General features: G+C 36.1%; 1 protein-coding gene across 3 annotated transcripts in view; it reads right to left on the bottom strand.

The window, feature by feature from the left end:
* Positions 1-2,284: 2,284 nt before the first annotated feature.
* The window catches only part of KCNT2 (potassium sodium-activated channel subfamily T member 2), a gene marked incomplete at both ends in the record, with an annotated part of 126,950 nt that continues 108,316 nt past the window's right edge, over positions 2,285-20,918 (bottom strand). For all 3 annotated transcript variants that reach the window (XM_080349259.1, XM_080349257.1, XM_080349258.1), the window contains 7 exons: positions 2,285-2,396; positions 7,168-7,252; positions 8,801-9,101; positions 9,743-9,871; positions 11,191-11,274; positions 14,162-14,263; positions 18,238-18,349. In XM_080349259.1, coding sequence (XP_080205385.1) covers positions 2,285-2,396; positions 7,168-7,252; positions 8,801-9,101; positions 9,743-9,871; positions 11,191-11,274; positions 14,162-14,263; positions 18,238-18,349 — 925 coding nt within the window. The remainder of the gene's footprint in view (positions 2,397-7,167; positions 7,253-8,800; positions 9,102-9,742; positions 9,872-11,190; positions 11,275-14,161; positions 14,264-18,237; positions 18,350-20,918) is intronic.

Raw genomic sequence — 20,918 nt, 5'->3', positions numbered from 1 at the left:
CCTGGGGCAGAGAGTCCTTAAATCCGTGGTGGGTACAATAGGCCATGTATAGGAAATGCGTGTACGCAGTGTGTAAATCACACAGAAAGCAGAGTATCTAGCTTGCCAGCTGAAGGGTATGCATGTTTCTGGAATCCTGTGCCTACTTGAGACTCCATTAGGAACGCCTTCAGTACAAAACAAAGGATCCTTCTAATATTTTGGAGTCAATATTTTTAAGAAACTTGCCTTTTTTTTTTTTTTTTTTTTAAACATTCAACTGAAATACAGTCTTCTTATTGAAGGCATTAAAAGTAGGAAATTATTCACACTGCACATGCAGTCTCTTCGGGGATAACTTCTATGACAGATCTTGGACAAGATCCTGTACCATATACCATTTTTTTAAAAAACTGTAGGCTTTAGTCCGTGCAGCTGGTCAGATTTTTTTTTTTCCCCACAGGGAAACATTTGAAATACTTTGTCTTTACCTGTGAATAATCTGATAATTTACTATTGTATGTGGAAAAACACTGAACAGTTATGGACTCTATGCAGAATCACTGAAACCCTTTTGAACTTCAGTGTGTCAATATAAAAAAAAATACTGAGAAACTACGCTTTTTAGTTACCTTTTTCCTTTAAAAACTGGCAATCTTTGTCTTCTGACCGCTTCAGTTCACTCTGAAACCTCTGTGGTTTTTTATAATTGTGGCTGTAGGATTTCTGACTTACTATGGAACACATTAGTTAAGTTTTGGAAGAATTAAGAGTAAGGGAAAGAATAATAGCAGATTTACTGTTGTTCCATGTGACTTGATTTCAACATCCTTACAACACTGGTAAGTGTACTCACATCCATGAGTTGTTTGCTGGGCAACTTGGTATGTTATTTTTCAGAAGTAAATTGTAGTTTTTCTACCAAATAATATAGAAGAGAATATGAACACTTTTGAGTGCTTTTTTGTACATGTAAGACATCAGCGAATTCAAAGAATTTGCTTGCCCAATTCCTTGTATATGGATAATTGTAACAGGAGTGGTTTACCTTAAGCATGTTCTTCCTGCTGTGTGATAGATGGCAAAGCAAGAATGTGATGCTGGAAGATCATGTATGAGCGTGCTTAATTCTGCAGAAAGCTTGACCAATGGTGGCATTCTCATCTGTGCAGACTGGAGATTCTGTAACAGTTTCAGATGTTTCATACACTACCAGCTTCTTTCTTGAGTACTTAAAGCCAAAATTAAGTCTTGATATCTGTGGTGCCTTTTCACATGACATGGTATTACATTAATTTTATCGAATGGGTTATAAATTTATATAATTTTTAATGTGATGCATACTTGCATATGAAAACATATCATATTTGAGTAACCTGAATGACCGAGCATGTACATACTTTGGACAGTTGCAGTTCTGGCATATTCAGGAAAATGAGAAGGACTTATGGTTTGAATTGTTCCCTTGAAGGATGCTCTTACTTTGTATCATAATCTATTTAGGCCTCTGTTGCAAAACTAAGTTTAAAAGGGTTACATTTCACCTGAGCTGCCATCATTTGCAGCTTTGCACAGATAGTACCTTTGCAGCTTTTGCAAATGTGGGGGGTTGCCTGAGTGAGATGACAGGGACTTTCCTCCAGGTAGGCTCCTCTTAGCTACTCTTGCCATGGATGTGTCTCAGATCTCAACCTCTAAGGTGTTACTAGGCCGTGTCATTTAACCCGGTCTGCATAAACCCAGAGACCTAATACTCAAGTCCTGGAGGCTAAAATGGGACAGGAACTAGCCTGTTCTAATACAAATGAGTGACAAGCTGAGACAGAAAATTATTTCAAAGGCTGGATTCTTGACACGCAAAGCCTTGTTGGCAGCTTTAGGCGTTAACTTATTTTCTACTACAAATTATGCATGGTCTCTCTATGGGCATTAGATAATCTTTACAGATGTAGACCAGAAGCTTAGTCACTGACATGCTCTCACCTTGATTAATATGCTTGGAAGCATCTAAGCAAAATGCATGATGGAATCTGTCACTTTTTAAACCATTTGTTCATATTATTTAAATAGTAATAGGTGTCACAATTCTGTTAAGCTAACAAAGTTCAACTACCATACTGATCAGGCCACAAGCCTGACAATCCTTAAGTCAGAGTTTCTAGACAACACATTTCTCAATTTGGTCACTTACCAACTGTCATTTTGTTTCCAAAATCTGAATAAAATGTACCACTCAGTTTTTAAAACTGTTAGTGGAAACAACATATGTATAAAATTGTCTCTTAATTTTGTGATGCGTTACGTATCAAAGTTGTGTTTCCTCCCTGGTGTCTTGTCCCACTGTATTGCAGAAGCTGTCTTTTAGGCTGGGTGCAGTATTTGGAACATAAGCCAACGGATCAGGTCGGATCAAGTATCTGTAAAAAGAAATTATGACTCTTATTAAAAAGACTTGGCGTGAGCAAGGATAAAATAAGCACATAGAGTTGTAATGTTGAAACGATCTGAAGAAGCCTTATTTTGAAGGTCCTTAGTCTAGTTCCTGTTGGAGAAGTTGGACGCTTGAGTAACATCACTCATTTCAGATGCTAATAATAAAGATTTTCACATTTCATCTGCCTAGATGTACATCTGTATGTACAAGGCACAGCTAAGCCTTAATTTTGACTGACAGCTCCTTTGCCAGTACCTCTGTATTTCTTTAGGCATCTCCTTTATTCATTATGCCTTAAAGAAGGGATAAGCAGACCACAGAGCCATTTTAAAAATAATTTTGTGAGAGAACAATGAATAATTCTTGTCTCTGTGGTCAATAAATGAAAAGTATGATGTTGATAATCTTGATGTAGGCTGACGGTCTGGAGACAGACCAGGACTAAGAGCTTCTAGGACATCTGAATACTTGAGGAAAAAGCCTCATGAGTTTGAATCTAAGCTTGAGATGTTTAAAATAACTGCTTTTCTTAGGATAACGATGGAAGAGCTTCCCATTAATTCGTAAGTGTAAATTCTGCACTGTTTTGTCAGCTGTCCCAAGTGACAAACTATCTGATCTGGGACAGCTTTTGGCCCTGATGCAGTAGCAGATTTGTGCTGCTGTAGAACTAACATTTCAGTGTTCTATCAATCAATCAATCAATGCTTTCCAGTGCCACTGCACTCCCAGAGGAGCAAACAGCTCGATTAAATGCCAGTATCTTAAACTTGTCCAAAGATGAGAAGTGCTATTGAAGCCACTAAAAATTGTATTTCAAATCCTGGTTTTGACTGGTTTTTTTTTTTTTTTTTGCAAAAAAAATTTAAATACTAGAAAATGACATGTGAAAGAATCCTGTCTCTCATATCCTCAAGAATCTTAGTTCTATATGTCTATCTAGCCCTTCCTTCTCATCATCCAAATGAAAATGCTTAAATATACAAATAGAGACCATGTGCATGCTGTGTGGTGCTTTTAAAAATTTGCTGTATTACTTTGCAGTGGCCCGAAGAAATTTTCTGTTTTTACAGGCCATGAACTTCTCCCATTCAGTTGTCGTGTTTTAACCTGAGCTAGCAATACAACCACGATAGCCGCTCACTCCCCACTTCCCCAGACCCCCAAGAGAGGAGAGAATCAAAAGGGAAGAGAGAAACTTGGATTGAGATAAACACAGTTTAATAAAATAACAAAATACTAATACACTACTAGTAAACACACATATATATGTATATGTGTGTGTATATATATGTATAAAATAGAAATAAAAGATACTCAAGGCAATTCCTCACGAGCTCTGTCCACAACTGATCAGCCAGTCTCAGCAAGCCACACCTGGTCCCACAGCTAATCCCAGAGAGAGAAAAGAGAGGAAAAAGGCAGAAAACAGCAAAAAGCCAAACTAACCATCCCACACCAAAAACTCCCCCGGCTCCGACAAAAAAGAGCAAAGAAGAAAAACAATGCACACAAGAGAAAGCACCCAAGAGAGAGATAGCGGAAGAGCAAAAACCGGAAGGCCCTCACTTCTTAAATCTGGAGCATGATGCTAACGTGATGGAATACTCCTATTGATCAGTCTGGATGTCAGTCAAGCTCTGCACCATCCATGCCCCACTTCCTCGATGCCTCACAACCGTGGGCAGAGCACTAAGAACATCCTTTGCTCTCAGACCAGAGCAATTAAAAACACTAGCTCTGTGCTGGGATGTTATCTGCTTGTTCTCAAAGTAAGTCCAAATAATGAACCTTCTAGCTATGAAAAAGAAAGGTTTCTAACTGCATGAAGAAAATTAACCCATCTTCTGTCAAACTAGCACATCACTATAATGAGTATGTTTTGCTTCACACTTAATTCTGAAAGATCCTGAAAAATTCTTCAAAGCAGCATGAAATAAGTAAATCACAGCATCCCTTAAGTAAAAATGAACATACTGTTACAGCGATAAAGCTCAATAAAATTGTAAGAAGCCTAAATATGTGATAAACAGCTGCTAGAGCCTCGAGGGCTTATAACTGGCCAGGTGTCACAGGTGCCAAATCTCAGTGGTCACCTTCCTCTCATAGGCATGTCCGGAACACTGTTGCATAAGCCATTCCTGTGTGTGATCTTTGGATGTCACTGCAGATTGCTTAACTTTGGAACTGCCAATTGCAACTCTTGGACCTGAAACTGCCAATCTCATGTTTTTATAGGGCATCATCGACATCAACCCCAGACCAAATAAGGGGAGTTTTAATCTCCAGGAAAAGAAAAAAGTAAACATAAAAATTTACATATATATACATATATATATATCTCTCCAGTAGTGGAGTTTTGTGGGGTTTTTTTCTGTGTGTGTTTTGTTTTCAGTTTGGTTTTGTTTGTTTGTTGTTTGTTTGCTTTGTTTGGGGGGTTGGTTTGTGGGGGTTTTGTGTGTGTGTTTGTTGTTGTTGTTGTTTTAATTATTATTTTTTTAAATAAGGAAAGGGCCAGTGTTAGCAAAAATACATGTACTAATTCTGGAATGAAGAATAAGGATCGTTATTGCAAGATCCATTTTCAAGTACTAAACTCTGATATAGAAAAGAACATAATGTTCTACTGAGACCCAAGATGTTAAATGTTTTGATACAAAAATCTCATGGCTATAAAATGAAAATGCTGCAATTCAGTACCTATTTCTTAAGGCAAATAGGCTAGATGAAATATGGAGTTATTAAGGCAAAGTCTGAACATACTAAATACTTCAAATGTAAGCACTTTTGTTTTAAGTGTTCGATAAAAAGACTGAGATCATTGTTCTTTAAGCTCCATCAGGTCACAATACAAAACATTAGCTTGCAAAGCTAAGAAATGTAAAGACAAAAGAAAGATTTTTGAGCAATCAACTGCTGTAAATGCTGCTTTGGGTGCAACCTGTCTCTAAAAGCTGAGAAAACTTCCTCATATGGTGGTTCAGGGTTGTATGTTACATAAGATACTTACAGTGAATTACAAATATAATAGGATCATAGTGAATGTAAAACACTTAAAATTGTATAAGCATGTGAAATCAGAAAATGAAAGTTGCACCTATAAGACTTACAGTGAATGCAGATTTTGGCTTCTGTCACAGATATGCTTAGAAATATATAGTTTGTATAAGAATAAACCATGTTGGCATAAAAGTGCAGCTAACAAGTGTGATGAAAGAGTAACCAGCTGGAGGAAGTCTGTGAAATGGAGAAGGGGAGGAAGAAAACCCCAGAAGACTAGTCTTCCAGCTGTCAGCAGGAAGGACAAATAGAAAGTCTTTTAATTGCTCTGGGATTTGTGACTAAGAGAACTGTACAAAGAGAACAACCTCTTCTGCCTTGACTCTGCACTAATAATCCCCCATTGCATGAAGGTGAACTGGCTGCCTTGTAAAGAGGACTACAATCAGATAATGATCTGTGGTATTGAAGCATTAACAGTTATCCAGATACAAAGATCATGATCCTCGTGTCAAGTTTGAAAAACAAATAAAATAAACAAATCTGAGCTTAAGCTGAGACACAGGCCCACTCATGAAGCATCACGAAACTGAATGTACATCAAACTAGGTAACTAGGTGCATTTACAGGCTAAATATGTGTAGGTAGCACACTACAAGTTCAGTGCTACTCCAAAATTGTGCAATAATGGATTGTTGAGTATCTTTGGTTTTGCCAAGAAAGAAAAATGGAATGCAGGATACCTAAACAGATTAGGTAACAGTATGTGAATTTACTGTTTAAACATTAGTATATATCATACCATGGAGTTCCATAAAAATGAAAATATTATTCCAAATAATTTCAGTAAGTTTTATAATAATTGCCTCTGCAGTGTGATACAGTTAATATTATGCTGTGCTTTTCAGATACTACAGTCCAACACAGCACTATGATGATTCTGTATCAGGAGGGCTAATAGTTCAAACAGTTTTTCTCCTTGTAAGCAAGTAGTAAGGTGGGTCGGCATTGATGTGGAGGACCTTGCACAACTGGGCTATGTGGTTTCTTTGGTGTGGAGCAGATGGGGCATGTCAGTAGAGCACAGCAGAGGCAGAAATGGCTCAGGACCTTAACACAGCAATCACACTGGATTTCAATATGAGACAATGCCAGATAGTTATCTAAAATTCTGGACTTTCAAAACTTTCTTGACAGGTCAAATCTGTGTTCACATTTATTTTTTTTTTTCCTTCTATTTAGTTTGCAAAATTCCTGGAAAGCAAGTGAAAAGATTTCCTGTGTTAAGGCACTGCCATTTGTATTTGAATTATCTTAAGCATGAATTTGACATGATATTCAGGGGTAGACTGCTGTTTACTTTTATGATTTTTGAATCTCATTTGATAACACTGATTTCAAAGTGATGATCTTTCTATTAAGACTAGGTAGCTAAATTACAGTCAAGAATTTAATAAGAATATGTATTCTGTGAAGCTATCCAGTAGCTTGGTTAGATTATCTTTTAAATACACAGAGTAAAAGAAGGATGAGAGAATATGCAAGAGCATAACCAACATGTATATTTATGTGTGCATTTTAAATATACATGTATAATTAGGTAACTATTTAACTAGAAGTCTTAATATTTTGGTGCATGGGAAGGTTTAGGGTTCTTTTCCAGCAGAAAATAATAAAATAAATTCAGGCAGAATGTACAAACAAGACACTTTGTAGATCTTGTGATTTTTCTTTGGATTTGTGCTTTAACTTACACTATATCATTCAGCTCTAATCTTGTATCTGGAGAAGGATTGATCAGGATGTAGGAAAGGGTGTTCTGATGATCATTCATTTCATCTAGAGGACCAAAAAATAAAAAAATCATATTTACAAACAATCTGAGAAGTATGATTTCTGAGAAACAAATGTGATAAGAGATCATCTTTGGTTCACAGAGCTATCAAAAAGTATCAGGTGTCAAAGTGATTTCAAGTTTAGCAACTTCTTTTCCACTGTATGTGGACTGTAACTATCTGATAGAGCATCGCTTGAGTTAACAACTCTCAAAGTATCGGTTTTCTTTCTGAATGTTCTAAAAACGTTCTTTTGCATTTTTTCAGTCAAAGCAATTCTGAATGCATCCCAGTTTAGTGTAATTTACCAATCTGTCATGTGGCTTATGTTAGTATGTGGGAAGCAGGGAATTCCAGCCTCAGTTGGCACTGAGTTCAGGTGATAAGCAAGGTTAAAAGCAGGTGTACAGCATTTTCATCTATTTCCAGATTTAGTCAATATAAATCTTTTTACCCTTTCCTTACTCAACTAGTAAGCATTTTCCTTTTATCACCTGTGCCAATGGGTTGAAATGTGAATGCTGTATAAACAGAAGTCAGTGTTTATTTCTTGCCTTTTAATTATTCTTCTAATGGTATGTTGCAAATGAAAGCTGACAGATTTTTCTTTTTTTCTTTTTTTAAGGTTTTTGCCTAGTTGAGTCTTGCTACACTTTTGTAGGTGCCATTGCAGTGTTTTTCATACAGCTTTCTCTTGGCACTCTTCCTGGGGTGCTGCAGTCAGACTAGTTTTAATGTGATAAGACAAAAAAGGAAAGGCATTGCTTCTGTGTTATTTTCCCTCTTTAGCATTTTACAGAAAATTATTTGTCAGAGAACAGCCTCATTCTAGTTTCAATGCAATTCTTAAATATTTTGTAAATGAAGTATTCTTAATATACTGTCTGTAGGCTGTAAATGACTATATCGGGTATTTTCTAGTATGTATAACTTTTTTACATGCTTTGTACAACTTTGCACATATTTGCACCACTGTAAGTACTTCTGTCTAGAAAACAGATAACCTCACACAGGCTCTTATATATACATTAATGTGACACCTTTTTAAAAATTGTAGGGAAAATCCAATACCCTTCATACATAAACAACTCCCCACCTTGACATATGTGTGAACTTCACAACAGTTCTGTCTTCATCTATATTTCAACATGTTTATGGAAATATGGTGCAGTTGTTCAATGACAAGGGAATGTTTGTATATTCGGCATACACAGATTGTATATGCTAAATATAAATGTAACTGACATGCTGCCATCTGAGCTTTCCATCTGAAAACAGGAATGGGTCATAATAGAACTAATTAAAAACACTCCATAAAAACACTCCAGCAAGTTTATCTCAGTGGAAAAATAAAAACCAAACTTAAAAAAAAAAAAAAAAAAGAAAAAAAGAAAAACAAAAAAACAACAAAGGAAAAAAACCCAGCCAAACAAAAACCCCCCACATTATCATACACTTAATATTTTGTTTATTTATGGCCCCCTCAGTTCTTAAAAATAAGTTCACCTTGCATAATATTAATGTTTATATTAAACTATTATAGTAATCATACCGTAACCTGCTGGAGAAAGGCCCAGATGCTTCATCCTGTTTTTCACAAGCTCAGCAAGCTCCTGTCTTTCTGACCTCCTGTAAAGGTTCATTCGTTGCTGGTTTATTTTTTCTGCTGTTTTACCCGAGTGTCTCGGTGCTCTTCTGCTCAGCCGTCGGGCCCACTGCATGCTTTTTCGTCGCAACAAGGGATGGTCAGACTGGTCACTAGATGTTGAGTTACGATGATTACTACGATAACTAATCTGTTCTTTGGTGTCTCTAGTGTCTTCCCATTCTTCCACACTGATGGAGATTTGAGACTTGAAAGGAAAATGACAAGAGAGATTAAGGCAGCGATTAATTAGGAGAAGTTGCATAAAAGAAAAAGTCATTTGATTCTTGGAATGTGTAAATCCTTAGCTTGGACTTTTGAAACACTAGGATAAATGAGTTGAAGCCATAAATGAAAGTGATAAAGTTAAATATTTACTTAGGTGAGTATTCAGTTTCTGCAGTGCTCATTGAGAAAGGTGTGCAGAATGGCCCTTCCCTGTATGCAGAATGAAAAAATTAAACTGCCTAAAGACAAAGCAAAACCAAAGAAACCCAAACCGTCTTTCAAAAGCAGCACAAAATCGTGCGTATCGCAGCCTGTCTGCGCCTGAGCTGCCCTGTGTTTTCCAGCAGCCAGGTCTCTGCAAGTGAGGACAGGAATGACAGTCAGTATGTAGGCTGGGTCTGGGTAGTTGTGAAGTCTGGGCTGAATGCGAGCCATGAGTTCATGTGACCATATATGTGTCAGCAGAGGCAGACCTTCAGTGGGTTATTGGAATTCCATGCATTTGCTGATATGGCATTCACAATATTCTTTAAATAAATAGTTCTCATTCTTATGAGGACTTAAGAATGTTGTATTCTCTGTAATCAAATCCCCCCAAAAAAGTATAGTAATCTGACATACCTCGGATGTTGTAAGCTTTTGAGATTCTGTCCTATAGACTCCAATTGGAATGTCTCCTGTAGAGGAACAAAGTTTCTGATATAATCTGGCATATGTCCTAATCCATAGATCCTCTTCTGTGATTTTCATCTGAACAAATAATAATATGAAGGAGGACTTTTAACTCTTGAGGGCTTAATGCTTGTTCACTATACTACTCTTGAAAAAATTTTTAAACTAAACACTAGCTGGAAATGATTACATTGTAGTAGTATTGCACTTTTGCTCCACAACAAATCTGGAACTTCTATTGAGTTTGTAGACACTGTTTCTTTCGTTTTCTCCCTATTTGGGAGATATTGCAGTATGGTTCAGTATTATGAAAACACTTCTGTTCTTATTTTAAAATTACTTAAAAACATACATGGCATCTTTCATCCAGTCTTCATATCTGATTAAATTATATTAAAAAATTAACTAGATATTGGCAGCAGTAAGAAACTGGTGATGAAAGGACTGAGAATGCACAAGTATTTTGAATGCAGCCAGATACCTGTTCGCTAGACTGTGGACTGGTATCTGGGGAGAAGGGAGCAGGAGGAAAGTAATACACTAAGCATAAATGGCATAAGAAAGTCTTAAATTAATATCAAGTATTTCATTATTATTGCACTAGCTTCATTTCAAGATATGTGAGCCCTTTTCCAGAGATTCAACTGTCTTGCATTCACTTAACAAAGCTTAAGTAATTGATCAACAAACTGATGATTGGATTCTTTTTTTGAGAACAACATCTTCTAATTCTTTATAATTTCCCAGAAGGCAACTGGTACATAACTCTTCTTTATCTATTTGCCAACTGGGGTGCAATGGGTGTGGGAGAAATCTGAAAGCTGGGTTTAATTTTTAATAATAAACAATTTTTATGGTTTTACTTTTTATATGTGTATACATACATATGAAAATAGATATAAAACTCTGCATTAGAGAATATTGACATATATAATAGCAAGATGACTTTTCAGCTTTGTTACCTAAGCTAAAGTAATTTAATACATCTTATCTTTACATAAAATCGAGTTCTGCCCTTTATTGCCTATGATAGAAAAGGGTGTTGTGAAATAGCATTGTGTATGTGTTAGCCAGGCTGTACAATGTAGGTAGTGCTTCCTTGGTTTTGTATACTTAATTTTTAAAACTGATAGCTGAACTGTCATTGCTATTTCATATAAAATGCACTTTACCTGTGTTTTCCTGTCTTTCCTATTCTCCATTGTCCTTTATAGAATATGTTTTCAGAGCGGGATGTTTTTTGCTATGGAAGTAACTAGAAATGGGTATGTCTTCTATCTAATGGGTGGCCTTTTTTGGACTTTACTGAGATAAAGTGCTGTACAAAGAAAGTAGAGGTATTTTGCAGGCAGTACAGAATTTTTCGGGTACTCTGTAACATTTTTTTAATAACTTACAGAACAAAGAAACCCAGATCCTGGTGTGGTATCAAGTCCCAGCAGAAGTCTTGTGATAGAAATCATATAATCTTTCACAAATGACTGCAAGTTTTTTAACAGGAGAGACAGAAAAGAAAGAAAAAAGCTTTAATGAACAAATAAGCAGGTAACCATTAGCACCACCTGTGAATTTCAAAGAAATTGTACATCTGCATTCACGATCAATCTCTTTAAGCATCTTAATCATTGTAGAATTAGCTATCCCTTCCTTTGTGCTAAATCTACTTACATAAAGTAGGTTTTCTTATTTGGTTCTGCATATGAATTCAATTACGTACAGGATTCAAATAGACTAAGGCATAATAAGGTACTGTGAAAGCAAAGATGAAAGTTAGATGTAAGATCCATGGAAGTAAGGTGTTAGCCTAGGTGTGAAGTTATAATAATGAACTCTTGTGCAAAATAAATGCTGTTGTATGTTAGATGGAACTGCAGTACTGAACAGCGGGTGATACTAAGGTGAGACTGCTATTATGTTAATTCAAATGATTTTTTTTTTAAGGGTTGATCTGCCTTATCTGAGGTCAGGCTTGTTGCTCTGCTAACTAAAGTGTTTTGCTGATGGATTAAATGGTAAAAATAAAGATAAATGTAGAAGTGTAGACTAAGATGGGGAACAGACAGTACATCAGCTAAAATGAGAGGTATTTCTACTTCTTATGAGTTGGGCTACTGGAATCAGAGGCCCATGTGAGTGCTCTGCTAACTGTGGCAGGACTGTTCATTGCCACCTCTTTTTAAGTGTAGTAGGGTGGCATTCGAGGCAGGCTATCAGTCTTTGTTGGAACACAATTAGCTCTTTTGTCTTAATGCAGATATGGAGCTAGAAAATGGGTTTTAATAAAGAAATACCTTACAAAAGTGTTATATAAATCCTTCAGAATTTTGTCATCTGAATTTGTTTAAAATCAGAAGCTAGACAGATCTACTTCAATACATAATGATTCAACTATTTTAATTTTCGTACTGGTAATCTTCCAGTTGTGATGGGGTAAATGCCAATGATCACCTTCTTGAAAGGCACACATATTTTGTAACCTTATTAATTATCTTGGCTGCATCATTTATGCTATGGGATTATCACTAGATTATCAAATGTATTCAAAAGTATATGCTAGACCAAGTTTTCATTTTTTCAGTCAGTGTCCTAAAGATAACTCAAAGCTTTTGGGCCAAAACAGGAAGCACCAGATGAACCCTGCTGTTTCCCATGTCATTTACTATGTTCCTGGCATGCAGAAGAAAATGACATCATACAGAAAAGGGTAGGACCATGAAAATGAACAGAGAAAACTTGCTGTTACAGTATTTGTAACTTTGAATAAGAAAGATAATTCTAGAAAAAAAAACAACAGTTCACCTGAGAAGTAGGAGTTCAAAGAAGGAATGTGTGGAAATTGAGTGAGAATTAGTGTAGGGCTTTTTTTTGTTTTAAACACTTTCTGGTGAATGGTTTTACTCTGTCAAGTCATAGCATGACTGATCATGCCTAGGAGCAAATATAAAATACTGAAGTTACTTATGTGCTCGCAGGGGTTGATGATGACAGATCTGTTTCTACCTAGGTGTCTTAATCTGCTTCTTAAAAGAAAATTCCATATGTGATGTTGATATTCTGGGACGTGATTAAAAACATGTTTTATAAGCAAATACATTAATTTTGAAAACATATATAATTTGCTAAATGGCTTTACATCTGTTGGCTTATCTGCTTTCAGTACCTGTTCATATACATGATTGTTTTATATCTTAATGACTTTTTTAGAAAAGCTTAGCTCTGGGAATTTTTCTGTTTATGTTGAATTTGCTTTCAGAGAATTTATCTGGAAGCAGAATTGAGATGAAAGAACACCTTTAATGCACTAAATACCAACTAAACTAATTTTCCTGAAAGAATGTTTAGCACCTGAATACAAAAGCATCCACAGGCTACCTCTACACATAGGCAAAGCAGGTGGCTGCTTAGGTGAGCAGACTACATGGGTCACAGTGGTGTTGCTGCTTATTCTGCATAGCTAGATCCTTGAAGGCTAGTGCTAGTGCCAGAGGCTGCTGCTTGGGCATCCCAGTGTGTCAGGGTGTGCAGAAAGGTGATCATGGCTAAGGAGCAAGGGCAATATTCTCCTTTTTTTCCACCCTGAAATCAGCAACTTCTACCTTCATTTGTACTGACCACATATTGTCTGATATATTGTTTCTTCAACTGTCTGAAGCCATTGCCCTTCCCTTATCCCCACTTACTGTCATCACTTCTTTTTCTATGAGGATCTCTGTCCTGGATTCTTGGGCAAAAAGGTTCAGCACTGCCTTGTCTTCCCCCGCTGTCTCTTTGTAACCACTGCATGTATTTCTTTTTAGGGCTAGAACAGGTTACTTTAAGATAGGATGATTGGTCATGTGGTGGTCTAGTCAACATGAGTAAGAGGACAGGACACAATTAAGTAATAAAGGCCTCTATCAGCAAATGCAGATGACTGATAAATTACTCATGAAAGTAATTCTGTTGATTTTCATGGTTAGAGACATTACTTTGTGGGAATGGGAACTGCCTTTTTATTGCAGAGTAAAAGTGTTGTTAGGCTGTATAATTTGTATTTTATGTAGGCCTTATCAAAACTTACCCCTGTGCCAGTGAACGAGTGTCCACGTGCACACTCCAGTGTCTCTGTGCACATCCCCATTCACAAACAGTATTATACTGTTTAACAACAGAATTTGTGCAAGGACGAGGTGATTTTTGGGTTCATAACTGAGCTAGTACTGTTACGTGGAACACACTCTATTATCTTTTGCCTTTGTTCCTGGTACAGACATGCACATTAATGGCTGGTACGTAGGAAAACAGGGTCATCTAACAACTCAGTACAATGAAATAGGTGTTAACAACGCATGTCTGTGTTAAAATAAGTCACATTATTGTTCACAGTACCTGATAAAGCAGTGTATCCAACATACTGATGCTGAAAACCCTGCCGGCAGCAAATGGCAGTCGAAACATAAATGCCAGATTAGATCCCTTTTCCCGCTCCTTCTGTTAAGGAATGAAAAATGAGAAAATACTTTTAATGCTGGATTTGGAAAGACTATAACAAAAACATCAAATTATTAGTTTTCTTACTAGTTTTATTTTGAAATGGAAGTTTGGAAGTTTATTCTCCCCACTTTTAAAAATTTATTTTATTGTATCATTCTATCTCTTATTACAGGCTTGTGTGGTTTTTTTTCTTCTTCCTTAAAAGAAATTTGTCAGAAACACAATTTTTACTTTGCCCTGAGGTCTGCTTTATTACTTGCATATTTATTCAATTCCCAGAGACTGCTGTAGATGTAGAAGCCAGCGTGCTCCAGCAGTTTTATTTCACGATAAGTGTGATGCCCAGCAGACACTTTTTGGATTAATGAGGAAGGAGATATAACTACTTAGATCATTTCTAGGAATGCAAATAAAAGATCATGGCACGAGTGCATCCTGTAGGACTTCACATACATAGATGACATTTTAAGACACAGCTATCGTTAGATAGAGATCTTTACTTCACCCTCATTCTTCCTATGTTTGTTGCTTTGCTCAAGCAATGAAGTTCAGAATTTTTACAGCTTTCTTTCTAAGTAATAACAGGTGTACACACCTGTGGTTTTGAAAAGTTCTTAGTATACGCTTCCTCCATACAGGCCATTTCATTTGAAGGTTACTAATTATTTCCTTTTGGGTTTGCATATTGTCAGACTACCAGAGAAAATATCTGTCCAGAGGACAAGCACATAAGCTTTTAAGTTTATTTCTCTCTTTTCTGTCCCCATCTATATTTGTATCAAATCCTTTTTAGGGTTCATTATCCTTTTAATGTTTCTAAATAAATACCTATTCCTTCAGAACAGTTAATTCTGATATGAATAAGAAAGTACCAACTCCAAACTAACCTGAAGCCTTGTTTTGGCCACTCCATCAGTGACTGAAAGAGACCCAGGGCCCATCATGATTTAATATGTTCTACTCCAATATAGACAGTAATAAGGGAACTGCCATGATAGGCTCCAACTGTTGTGTACAAAAAATACAAAGTTGCTTTAAGAAACACACAAGGATTTGGGGGGTGGGAGAGGCCCTGGAGGTCATGCTGAGAATATATAAAGGTGACAGAGGTAGTGGCTTATTACAGGGCACAATCAGTGCACTGCTAGTCCTGGCAAATGTCATTTTTTGCCCATGTCAGATAAAAGACTGATCAGAAATCTGGGCATGGAAACCTATTTGCAGTACCTTTATTGACATCAGGGAGTTTGGATCAATAACACTTCGTCTCTAGAACAGTTTGCAATATTTTGGACTATGTGGTCTTAATTGATTCTGTTCTACTCTTTTTCCGAGAACAGATTCATTTTCTGTTGTTGATCTGGAACAGCTTTCTAAAAACCTGCCAAATGTGTACGTTAATTATTGATACAGTTTTAGAATTGTAGCTAATTAAATCATTAGAGATCCATCTAAAATAAGAAACCAATTAAGAGATACCAATTTATATAACCCATTACTGTCTGCTATTACTTAATGTTACATCAAATCTGCTTAAAACATGAACAACATGAAAAACAAATGGAGGACAGCATGCCCTGTCCTTAATTGAAGGAAAAAATGTTTGGCTTTGTGTGTATCACTGCAAATATACTGGGCTATCCCAGACAGATTTGTGCTGACCTAGCAAGTACGTGCTTATCTCTGCAGAATATATGAAATCATAGTGTTGGTTTGATTAAAAGACATGAGTTTACCCATATTTTACAACGATCACTTAAAGGTTTAGAATTTTTATCCTTCAGTTAAAACCTGAGATATTTAATTGCAAAATAAAAAAAAAAAAAACAAACATGGTAAACTAAAGCATGAAGAACATAATTATGGAGAACATAATTTTTAAGTTTAGATCATGGGTATTTTGTTTTTCCTTTTCTCTGTTGTATAAGGGCCGTTGCTTCCTCTTACATCAGTTCTGAGTTTGTGTTCAGATTTATTTATTTCTAAAATGAGGAAAGCTGCAGCTGCAACAGCAGATGGACTTCTCCCATTTGCATGTCTTTCTTCTGCAGCCCATTAGGTTGAAGTCAGTTTTGCACATGTGTTTCAGTGCTACCTGAAGACAACTTGCCCGACTTTTGTAGTCTTTCTCAAAATGAGGTGCTTAATGCAGAAATAACAATCAACTGTACATTTGACTGCATTAGATAATTTTTACTCGAGTTTTTAATGGCCTTTCATTCTGCATGAGGGAGTTCTGAAACATCGAATGAACTGCAGCACCACCTGTGAAGCGCTTCCTGTAAATGTTAAGATGAAATGAGTGGGAAATATCACCAGCAGGCAACTTCAACAGCAATAGAGAAAATGTTCTTTCTTTAAGGTAATTTATCTACCTCTATTTTAGGATAGTGTAGTTTGGATAGGAAGTTAATTAACTGTTTAGCTTCCAACTGTATTGACAACTTTACATTTGCACAATAAATTGATAAAGTTAGGGAAGAAATGAAACTATTTCTAGTGATTTCCAGAACCTCTGCTGGAAAAATGAAGGAGCCTATGTAAAGCAAGAAAGAGAACTGAGATAAAAATCCTGGTTTCACTACACTGAAGCAGACTGCAGTCCATGGAGTATTCCAGAAGCAACTTTAGATACCACATACCGGGAAAGCTCTTAGTATTGTTATCTCCCCTTATCACTAAACTATGCAGATCAAGGGAATATATTGAAAAAAAGTAAATTGCTGACAGTTATAGTATACCAAGGAACTAAGTTAAGTTGGAACATAGCCTTGAATTAGATTCCTGTGTAAGAAAGTGGGAGATGACCTATAAAGATATGTTTGTATGAAAAGGCTGGGTTTTATTAAATATATATTAAAATTATCTATGCGAATGTTATACAGTAAATACTGAAATATCTGAAATCCACAAAATCTCAGAAATCTACTCTACAGCTAGGAAATGGAAATTATATGCTAATTCTGTATAATGACAATGATTTCATCATGAATTCAATTTTTCTAAGATATGCAAGTTATTTGAGGTGAAGAGACTAGGAGGCTACACGAGGGAACCTCGCAGCAATAACTAGACTGATAGCAAGGGGAGAAAGAAATGACTGGAGTGAAAGATCCCTGAACATTGGCACAGTGATATTATCTGTCTCACTCTCATAAACTCAGAAAATGGCCTGAAAGACTACGAAGGTGATACTGTAAGGTTTGTGGGCTGCAGAGGTAGGTAGATCAGATCACCAGCTAAGATCTACGAAAAAGAGGCTTGTTCTGGAATTTACCAAGTTAAACAGATGCACAAAATTAGTTTGTATATTCCATCTAATGTTTCAGTGATAGTATTTTGGACAAAGAAATGAAATTAAACCTATCTCTGTACAGCCTCCCTGTTCCATAGCTTGGAGATGCCAACACATGCACTAGAATATATAGAATATGAAGGTTTTATCTAGCATTTAAGTTTTGTTACTATCCTTATGGTCACTAGGACTGCCCTTCGACAGAGAATAATTGCTGTTCTCAAACTGTCACAGTATTGCAAATACTCCATACAGATATCTGGAAATGCATACAGAATATGGAATAACAGTGCCTTTAAAGTGAATCACAATAAAAAAAGGCATTATAATAAAACCTGTATACATATCAAGTGTTTAGTCAATTACAATATTTTCCATATTAATTGCCTGTGGCAGCATCTTAGAAACCATATTCTCTAAATATTCAGATATCCAAAAATATTCAATTTTCCTTGAGCAAATTCTGTGTCAAACTCTGTCCAGAGGGTTGGTGGATTAATATTATGCTGTGAAGTGATGGGATGCAAATCAGATTCATTCTAATTTGGAAAAAATAATCTTTTACATTAGCTCTGCAACCACAGAATTATTTCACCATTTCCACTTGTTATAAAATCAGAAAGTGTGTTAAAATTATAACACTTAAATTGGGGGTTGGGGAAGCAAATCTCCTTACCTTTTCCAATTTGGATAGAGCAAGGGAATAGCAGTCTTTGGCTCTGAACTGCATGAATCTCATATTAGCTGGGTGAGTTAGTTCTGTGATAATGCTTAGGCTTGAGAACAACCTGTATTTTAAAAGAATGTAACAGTTACACCTCTGATTATAAAAATTCACAAATATGAGGCTCTACATGATGCTATATAGCTTGTGCTCATGTTCATGCTTTTAATGAAGTGCCTGAAACCTGTGGTGGTTTTTGGCATAAAGAAATGCTGGTATAATAGCAGAGGAAATGACAAAACATGATTGGTAGAACTCACAAAGAAGCAAACAAAGAAGCTTATAAAATATTTTAATGCTAGAAAGGAACCACTTAATTTGATTACCAGAGATTTTATTGAATAACTTCTAAAATGACAAATGCAAACAACAAAAAATGCAAAACTATATAGCCTGCACTTGGTATCTGGTGTGTGTAAACTACTATTTTATTAGAACCTGGTTATGTACTCTTTCAATTTTTTTTTTCTGAGTTCTGTTTATATGCTCTATGTCCACAGACTGATCAACACAGATGAAAATTGATAATTCTTTAGAGTTCAGCAATTTAAATTGCTGAGAAAATCTGTGCTTATGTATGCTTATATTGTCACTTTGAAATATTTACATATACAAAACATGTATAAGTTAAAACTAATCAAGGCTTCCAATAACAATAAAAGAGTGAAGAAAGTTTAACTCTGATCTGGCTGAATTACATAGATTTTCATGAAGAAGACTAATGAGTGGCTCCCATCCCTCAGGGGAACAAGAACTGGAAAGAAATTTATAGTTTATGATAATAAATATTAAACAATGTGAAATAGAACTCAGATTATTTATTTTCTCTACAAATCAGTGTCAGAAAATGAGATGTGCATTTGTAGTCTGTTCTGCAGATCCTGAAAGTACTTATCTACATGTGACAAGAAATAATTGTAGTACTAATGACATCATTAATGAGTCTTCTGTTTAATTGAGATAAAAATTAAAGTGGTTTTCTTGAAAGCTGAATTTAGTAAGTTAGTATCAAATGGAATGCAATGTACCTTTTTGCAAGTCTTTAGTCTTTTTCCCTCATTTTTGTAGGGAGGAACGTCACTGAAATGGCAATTCAAGCAGAGCCTAAGTGTGAGGAAACGTATGTAAAAACTATCTGTCAGTAAGTGTTAATGCCATCTTATTGCAATAGTTTCCTAGGTGTGTTGATGTCCAAAGGTAGATTGGTAATGATCACACAACCCCAAACATGTTCTGATCATATGATGGTGGTAATGCCAGCCATCCTTATGTTAGCATTTATTTATCTTGTCCCCATGAGAACATATAAGGAAAAATGCACTTGGCAAACTGGCTGAGAATGTGAATCATTTAGCAATGACCATTTGTGTGCACTGTAGTTTGAAAGGCACTGTGCATGCTTGGGAATTTCTGTACCTTTTTAGCTCTTGCAGTCAGAATTTGATACAAATTGAGTGGTGTGGTATTGTTATACAAAGTCTACTTATGTCCTGCTAAAGATTAAGCCCTTAGGGAATTGAGTCTACACATATTGATTAAATACATGATAACCACACCCTTGAGATACAACTGTGGTATGTCTTCACTTTTATGCTGTTATAACAACCTGTGAAGTGCTCATGTAAATTGAAAAAAAAACCCTGATAATATCACACTTGCAGGTATGAACTTGTACTTACTAAGTAGCTTAACAAAGGTGTTAAAGTTCTGAGGAAGGAGAATAACTTTCCTCTGCATTAATTCTGTATCATATAATTACTTAAGCTTCTACCGGCTGGAAATTTTCTTGTATTGCTGTATTAAGGGACAGGCATTCATGTTTGGAGACTAACAATATAACATGCAGAACTAAGAGCAACAGGAAATTATAAGCTGATCGGATGATAAAATATACACAACTTTCAGAAAAAAAATGCAGGTTACTAGGTTTCTGTTAAAGATGGGTTTAGTTTATCAGCAAGATATGAAAACTGATTTATATTAGAAAATCAGTTTCAAACACGGTATTGGTAAAATTCATATTTTACTTTGAGTGCCTTTTGGCAGGATTAGGGGAAATGAGTTCAGGGCAGTCAGGGCCAGATTGCTTCTTGCCCTGGGTGTAAGGCACACTGCCCACAAGCTTTCAGCACCAGAGCAGGCTACTCCTGTGCAAAGATCCCTCTTTTCTATCCCATTCTGGTAAAAGAGGACTGGATGGGGTAGAAGAAGCTGTAATCAGCCTGATGGAAGGAAGACTTGGGTTGCTGCTGAACTGGTATTTGGGAATCAGACAAGCAAAATGTACATTTAGTTCTTTCCTGAACCAAAAAGGATAAACTAAGAAAACAATGTAATGCCCCCACAACACCCCATTTGATTTATTTATATGTTGCTGCTGACTGCTAGATACCAGCCAAACTATTGACTTGTTAGGTGTGCTGCTGTCAAAGGGCTTCTTGAAGTACTTGAAACACAGCCTTCAAGACGTAATCTCATAAAAACTTAAAAACAGGGCCTCCCAAACACCAGCATTTAAACCCATTAATTAACAGAAGGCAAGAGTAAATATGAACACTCCTTCTAGTACAGAATTAGTACCTGATGGAACCCACTCTTTTGCTAAAGTGGACTCACAACTGTCAAAAGGCACT

Source organism: Nesoenas mayeri (assembly GCF_963082525.1).
Source record: "Nesoenas mayeri genome assembly, chromosome: 8".
Lineage (NCBI taxonomy): Eukaryota > Metazoa > Chordata > Aves > Columbiformes > Columbidae > Nesoenas > Nesoenas mayeri.
This window is presented reverse-complemented; position numbering and strand designations above follow the sequence as displayed.